The sequence below is a fragment of the Gallinula chloropus genome, assembly GCF_964237585.1.
Source record: "Gallinula chloropus genome assembly, chromosome: 9".
Taxonomy (NCBI): domain Eukaryota; kingdom Metazoa; phylum Chordata; class Aves; order Gruiformes; family Rallidae; genus Gallinula; species Gallinula chloropus.
This window is the reverse complement of record NC_140094.1, coordinates 18,065,882-18,073,450: the sequence shown is the minus strand read 5'-3', so window position 1 is coordinate 18,073,450 and position 7,569 is coordinate 18,065,882. Positions and strand designations below refer to the sequence as shown.

The 7,569-nt window shown below is 59.5% G+C and overlaps 1 protein-coding gene across 1 annotated transcript; it reads left to right on the top strand.

The window, feature by feature from the left end:
* On the top strand, positions 1-5,269 carry LOC311194985 (protein regulator of cytokinesis 1-like; the record flags this gene model as incomplete). The annotated part of the gene is made up of 14 exons (XM_084268250.1): positions 1-86; positions 281-413; positions 640-762; positions 1,067-1,300; positions 1,380-1,550; positions 1,798-1,947; positions 2,141-2,288; positions 2,381-2,517; positions 2,762-2,857; positions 2,966-3,112; positions 3,212-3,322; positions 3,586-3,696; positions 4,091-4,276; positions 5,189-5,269. The coding sequence occupies 14 exons, from the start codon at positions 1-3 to the stop codon at positions 5,267-5,269; spliced, it is 1,914 nt and encodes a 637-aa protein (XP_084124376.1).
* Positions 5,270-7,569: the final 2,300 nt, after the last annotated feature.

Below are 7,569 nucleotides of genomic sequence, written 5' to 3'. Positions count from 1 at the left end.
ATGGGGCTGCGGAGTGACCGGCCCGGGACACCGGCTGTGGGGCGGGGCCGTGACGCGGGCGGCGGGGTGACCGGCCCGGTACGGGGGTGACGGGACCAGGCTACGGGCTGTTGGGCGGGACCGGTGGGAGCCGGGGACAGGGGCTGCGGGGTGACCCTGTCGGGACGCCGGCAGCGGTGGGGGCCGGGCTGCGGGGTGCCCGTGTCGGGACACGGGCTGTGGCGCCTGGGCGGCCCCAGGTTGGCGGCTGCTGACGTCCGTCTGCCCCCGGTGCCCTCAGCGAGGTGGTGGCGACCGAGGCCGTGTCGTGCCTGAACCGCGCCATGGCGACACTGCGCGACATCTGGGAGGAGATCGGGATCCCCGAGGAGCAGCGCCTGGAGCGCACCTGCACTGTCAAGAAGCACATCGAGGTGAGGGCCCGGCGCGGCCCCGGAGGCGGCTGCACGGAGAGCCGGGGCAGGGCTAGCAGGAGCCCCGGAGGTCCGGGCCCGGGTCGGGAGCACCCAGGGGCGCCGCTGGGTGCCTGCCCCTTCCCCAGCCTTTCCTGGGCGCCGGCCTGGCTGCTCCTCTGGCCGCGGTGCAATGGGTGATCCCTGTGTTCCCCTCTCACCCTCCATCCCCCTCCTCCCACCGCAGACCCTCCTGGACATGATGGTGGCAGAGGAGGAGAACCTGAAGCAGCGTCTCCTGAAGAGCATTGCCTTGTGCAGGAAGGAGCTGGACACCCTCTGCAAGGAGCTCCAGCTGGAGCCCTTCGAGGTAACGGATCGCTTCTCATCCCCAGGATCCCAGTGATAACAGCCTCTGGGCAGGTGCCTTGGCTGTGGTGAGGCCAGAGCCTGCTCAGAACCCCTTTTGGGACACCTGGTAGAGCCAGTATCTCTGTGGTTGCTCTGGGTTGGGCACTGGGAGTTGACTGAGGAGGCTGGGTGCCTTTCCACTGCGTTTGCACCGTGCTGGGCAGCACCTCTCACAGCACCAGGGCTCCTGTCCCAGGTCTGTAGTTGTGAAGTTGGGTCAGTGAGACCTGGGGAGAGGAGAGCTGATTTCTGGGCTCTTCCAGACAGTGGAAGAAACAACTATTCTGCAAATGGAGAAGAACTTGCGGACTCACGTGGAAGTGCTGCTGAAACAGAAGAAGGACAGGAGGCAGGAGCTGAAAACCCTGCAAGAGCAGGACCGGGAGTTGTGCGACATCCTCTGCACGACCCCTTTCTGCATCGACAGTGATGCCGTGCCCAGCCTGGAGGACTTGGATTGCTACAGGTGCCACTTGGCCTCCCTGACAGCTGAGAAGGTGAGCGGAGGGGTGAGGAGCTCAGGGAGGGTGGTGGGCAAGGGTCTCACTGGTGTCTAATCCTGCTTGTTCCCTCCAGGAGCAAAGGCAGAAGGAGTTTGTCAACACCAAGCGGCAGATCATCCTCCTCATGGAGGAGCTGGACCACACTCCAGATACCAGCTTTGAGCAGGAGGTGGTGTGTGAGGAAGAAGAAGCCTTCTGCTTGTCCAAAGAGAACATCGCTGCCCTCCACAGCCTGCTGCAGCAGGTGAGCCAGCACGCCAGGGCAGTGCCATCAATTACTGTCTGTGGAGACTGTCGGTGCAGCCCGGCAGCCGCAGGCATCACGATGTGATGGGTGACTGCCTGGTTCCAGCACGCCTGAGTGTCCAAAGGCCCTTCCAGGAGCTGTGCAAGGCGGTCTGGGGGGATGTGTATGCGAGTTTGGTGGAGCAGGCAGCCTGCTCGTGCCCTGCGTGTCCCGGCCGCGCTGACGCTGTGCTCCCCCCTGGCAGCTGGAAGCGCGTCGGTCCCTGAACGAGGCCGTGTGCGCAGAGCTGCGCTGCAGGATCACTGCGCTCTGGGAAAGGCTGCAGGTTCCTGAGGAAGACAGAGCCTGTTCTGCAGTGCACGTGGCTGGGTGCAGAGCCAAAACCAGGAAAGCTGTAAGGCCCCTCCTGTGCCCCTGGAGAGGGAGGGATGGGGGGCAGCAGCTCTGGGATCTGCAGCCCTCTTTGCTCAGCCAGAGCGAAGGGGCTGGGAGCTGGTGCTGGCAGCTGCCATGTCATGGGAAGCAGAAGATAAGTCCTCACCCATTCTCTCCTCCTCACGCTGCCTTCTGTGTGTTCTGGCCTGCAGCTGCAGCTGGAAGTGGATCGTCTGGAGGAGCAGAAGCTTCAGAACATCAAGTCTGTGATTCAGGCGATCCGGGCAGAGCTGGCCCAGTACTGGGACAAGTGCTTCTATACTCAGGAGCAGAGGGAAGGCTTCAGTCCCTATAATGATGGTGGGTGCTGGCTCAGGGGCTGCCTGTGGCTTGCAGAGATGTTGAGGAAGGGTCCCGGTTGGCTCCTGAATGTGATGCTGTGTTCCCTCCAGAGGATTACACAGAGACCCTGCTTGAGCTTCACGAGGCTGAGGTGGGGAGGATGAAGAGCCACTACAAAATGCACGAAGAACTGTTCAGGGCTGTCCATAAGTGGGAGGAGAACTGGCAGCTGTTCCTGGAGCTGGAGGTACTGTCTGGGCAGGAATGTGCTCTGCCTGGCTCCACCAGGGTCAGGGAGCTGCCTTTGCTCCCTGTCGCAGCCTCCTGTTGGGAAGGATGGGGGGGAATCACTGGGGGGATAGTGAGGGGCTGGGGTGCCGCATCTGGACAACTGGTGTGGTTTCAATGGAGCTGTGCAGGAGGGATGGCTTCCTCCAGGGTCTCAGTCCTGGGGATCTCTGGGGTCTCTCCTGATTTCCCTTCTGTGTTAGAGGAAATCATCTGACCCCAGTCGCTTTGCCAACCGCGGTGGGAACCTGCTGAAGGAGGAGAAGCAGCGAGTGAAGCTGCAGAAGACACTTTCCAAGGTAGGGGAGCAGCACTTGTCCCTCGGGGTGTGTGTGTGGGGCTGAGAGGGAGCAGCACAGCCCCCATGTCACCCAGGGCAGCCCGCTGACTCCTCGTGTTCTTCCCAGCTGCAGGAGGAGCTGGAGAGCAGCATCCAGGCCTGGGAGCAGGAGCACGAAGGAGCTTTCCTGGTCAAGGGGCAGCGGTTCATGGAGTACGTGGGGGAGCAGTGGCAGCTGTACCACCTGGAGAAGGAGAAGGAGAAACAGGAGCGGGTGAGTGTGAAGCTGAGCTGCTCCTGGGGCTTTGTCCCCTGGCTCTGCTGGGGCTGGGTGCTGCTCCTCAGCCCTGGTTTCAGCGCTGATCTCTTGCAGCACCTGAAGAAGATTCAGCAGATCGAGACGGAGATGCTGTATGGCAGTTCTCCCCGCACGCCCAGCAAGCGGCGGGTGGTTGGCTCACACAGGCCCAGTAAAGTAAGGAAGGTAAAATGTCCACACGTGGGTGTGCTGGGGCCCTGTGGGGCTGCCGTGGGGCAGGAGCCCTGGCCTGCCCTGCCTTGTGCCACTCTCAGCCCCATGGGGAGGTGTGGGGAGGATTGGGGGCTGCAGCAGCGTCCTGGAAGCCGGGACAGTGCCCAGGCTGCAGGCACCTCTGCGCTCCCTGAGCCTGTTCCTGGTCACAGAGGCAGTAGAGGCTGCAGCTGCCAGCTCATCCCCCTGTGACACCTGCTCTGGTTTCCCCCCAGCTCAACTGCACCTCCCTCTCCAGCGCCACCCCAAACAGCACCGTTCGCTCGGTGTTCGGGAGAACCATCTACCAGTCCCCGACGTCTCGCCTGCCGCCTTCTGGAGGGAAGGTGAGTGAGGAGCTTTGCTGGGCTGGGGTGGAGGTGGGCGAGCTCTGGGCCACGCTCTGGTGTGGCTGCAGCCTGCCTTGTGGCACTGACACGAGCCTGGGGGGAACTGGGGGGCTTGAGTGGGGATTTGGGGCACTGGAGCAGGGAACTGAGGGTCTGGCTGGGGAGGAGGAGGAGCAGTAGGGTCACAGCATTGTTCAGATCTTTCTCCAGCCCAGATTTGTAGTGTACTCTGTTCCTCTGCTGCACCTGCAGCTCAGATGGGCTGTGGTGTGAGGCTGGGGTCTTCGCTGAGCCCCAAGCAGCAGGGTTTGGCCCCATAGAGCGGGGGCAGCGCAGCTCTCCTGGCTCTAGGGTGTTCCTGTGCCCCTCTAACCCCTGCTTCCCCCCGCAGTTTGGCCAGGCTCGCACCCCCAGCCGCGCGGCGCTGAAGCCCTCCCGTCCCACACCCAGGGAGCGGAACAAGGAGAACGTGCCCCAGCTGAAAGGAACCCCCCTGAGCGGTGGGTGCACCCCCACAGCCCCTGCCCAGCGTAACCACAGCATTAATTCTGTTGCCAGCACCTATTCAGAGTTTGCGGTAATTCACCTCTTATAAACCCACCCCCCTTGCTGGGCAGTGCAGGGGCTGTGTCCCCCTCCCATGGACCCCCGGGGTGCAGCTCTGCATTCCCCACATCCCCCCACAGAGGGGCTGCTCCTGCCAGCGCCCACAGCACCGGATGGGTGGGCTCAGGCCCCACACAGCCATGTCCCCCTGGGCCCTGACATGCAGCCCCCAACCCTGTGCAGGGCCAAAGCCCTACATGGCCTGGCCACCCCTGTGCAGCCCGGCTCCCAAGGTGGGTCTGTGCCCTGCCCCTCAGCCCTGCCCCCCCACTCCCAGTTGCTTGTTGTGGTGTGTTGTGGGGCCCCCCGAGGGGAAGCCTTGTCCCCCTGCCCATGCAGACACACATGCTGCTTGCTGTCCCTCCTCAGCCTTTGAAGGCACCCCAGCCCCCTTCTATTTTCCCTGGGGTGAGTGGTGGATGGGGAGTTGTGCTGTGGGATGGGACCGGCTCACTCAGGCTGCTGGAGGTCCATCCTCCACCCTCTGCCCTTCCAATCTGGCACCCAAAAGCATCCCTTGTGGGGTGCAAATACCTGTCCCACAGCCTCAGGGCAGGGGGGTGAGGTTTGGGACGGGATGGGCTCCCTTCTCCCAGCATGGACATGGCTCTCTGTCCTCCCACTTGCCCTCACCCAGGGCAGCTCTGTGGCAGCCCATGGATCCCACGGGGCATCCCAGGCTCTGCTGCAGGAGGGAGGGATGCAGCCCCCAGTCCGGGACTCTTTGGGCAACAGGTTTCCCTGCCTCTGAGGGCTCTGAGTTCTCTCAGCTACTCCTGCCATCACTTTCCTGTCCTCTCCTGGGGTGGGAGCCCAACCAGTGGTGCAGGAACCACCTGGCCTGGAGCTCCCTCATCTCATCTCCTGCTGCTTCCTTCCACAGCGCGAACTTTCAAAGGCTTCCAGGTCTGAGAGCAGCTCCCGCATCCTGAACTCCACCACCACGGCCCCGACCCTCTGCTGAGGTGCTGCCTGCCCAGCCTGTCCCTGTAGCCACAGCCCATTGTTGTTGGGCAGGTCCCGTCGCTCCCAAGGCCGCCGTCGCTGCAGGGTTTGATCAGTTGATTTTAAACACTTTTTTGTGAATAAAGGGGTTTGGGTTGTGTTAGGGATGGGAGCACAGCCCTGGGGCTGCCTTCTGCTGCCCTGCTCCTGGGGCTCAGGTTTGGGGGGTGGTCTGGGGAGACACCACCGGGGCAGAGTGTAGGGATGGGGCCTTTGTCAAGGGCTCCCCCTTTTCCCCCCGCCCCCCCATCTTTGTAGCTGTTGTCCAGCAGCTTCAGCTGCAGATCCATGGACTCACCCTGGGGTGTAGGCTGGGTGCAGTGCTGGGGGTGTCACCTCTCCTCAGGGGCAGTGGGGTGGCTCTGCACCCCTGCCCAGCTCGTCCCCTATGCCTGGAACCCCACTGCTCCCCCTGCCCAGCTCTGAGCCTGGGAGGGGCAGAGCCAGCAGCCACTGCTCCCTGAGCACATCTTGCTGATCTGGCTCCTAGCTGTGGTGGGCCAGGCAGCTCGTCCTACCCCCTGGCCCTGCTCCATGGCCTCCAGCACTTCCCCCTGCTGCCCCTTGTTCAGGCCCTGGGCAGGCTCCCCCTTTGCACCTTGTTTAATGAATCTGGCTGGGGCCTGGCCCTGAGCCTGACAGGATTGCACGTTGGTAACACTACCCCTGCTGCTGCTATTTATTCTGCAGGTCTGTTCTCTCTATATCCGTATCTCTGTATCTGTACATAAGTTGTTTATGAGAACAATATATGTTGTACATAGTCCCTGCTGTGTGTCTGTCTGGGGTTGTGGTGGGGGGGGGCAGGCAGGGCCTGCGGGGGAGGTGGGGAAGCTGGGCCCCTTCTCCATACCCAAAATGAAGCACCACTGTTATGGAAAAATATATCTAATAATAACCATGGTCAGACCATCCCCAGGTGCCTCTAGCCTGTGGGGCTGGACACCAGCACAGCCTCAGCCTGGCCCCATCCTGCCTGGGGGTGTGACTGGCCCTGGCTCCACGGGCTGAGCCGGACAAGGTGACAGGGGCAGGGGAGGGGTTTTCTCCGTCTTCCTCTGTGGGTGCAGCTGTTGTGTGTGTGGGTCTGTGGTGGCCTTGGGGCTCCATCACACAGATGTAGGTTGTCCAGGACCCGCACACCACCTCCTCTGCCCGCAGCCCCTCTGACACCAGGTGCTGGACATGGTGGGGCTGGTTGGAGCTGGTGTTGTCTTCCTGTCCCAGCTTCCCAAAGCAGTGCTGCAGTTCCTGCGTCGCATAGAAGATACAGGATGCTCTCTGGTAAGTGCAGAGTGAGAGGTCTCACATTTATTATGTGCTCTGAAAAGTGGCTCCATCACCTTTTGGGTTTAGCCAAACTTGTTCCTTCATTGCTGTCAGGAACCAATCTGCAAGCAACAGGCATAACACAGGCTGCTTGGATCTGGCTTCACAGATTGCTAGAGGCTGACCAACAGCCCAGGGAAGTTAGTGCAAAGATGTCCACCAGGCTCTGGCTCAAGTCCTAATTTTTTTAAATGCTGCAAAATGATGTTAAAAAGCAAGTCAGAAATAAACTGCTCTCCCCTTACTGATGGATAAATTGCACAGGGTAGAAAACTTCAGAGCAGTCATCCTAAGTTCATCCTACTTAGCTCCAACTGTTGAGTTACATGCTCTATGTGAATTAACTGTGTTTATTGAATTCTTTGGGGCTTCTCTGCGAAACAAAATTCTACAAAACACATAATTTTAATGTTTCAAAGAGCTACAAAACAATCATAAAAAGGATAAATCCTAGCTTTAAAAAAAAGGCTAATCATAACAAGGCTAAATCATAAAAAGTAGGACTTCCTTGACAATTTTCTACCCTTCCCTTAAGGCAAGGGAAATCACAATCAAAGGAACAGCACTGCTAATGCACTGGAGCTAATTCCTAGTAAGCACTGTTTTTGCAGCCCTTTGAGCACTGACATAATCTTCAAAAATTTACCTTAGAGAGAGGAAAAACTGTCCCAGACCCACTCCAGCTGTTGCAGACTCATGAATGTGTGTGTTTTGTTTGCACCAGTGTCAACATTTAATTTTAGACATAAGTGCTAAAATATTCCGTAATCTATGATGAGTCTAAGTGAGCAAGTATACTCCACAAGCTTACATTTCTTACATGTTACTCCCTTTCTCAAACTTTAGATTCCGATTTCTCACATGGAAATGGTGACAGAGATTGTTCTTCCTACACTTTTCACACTCTGCACGCTCATCAGCATTGTCCTA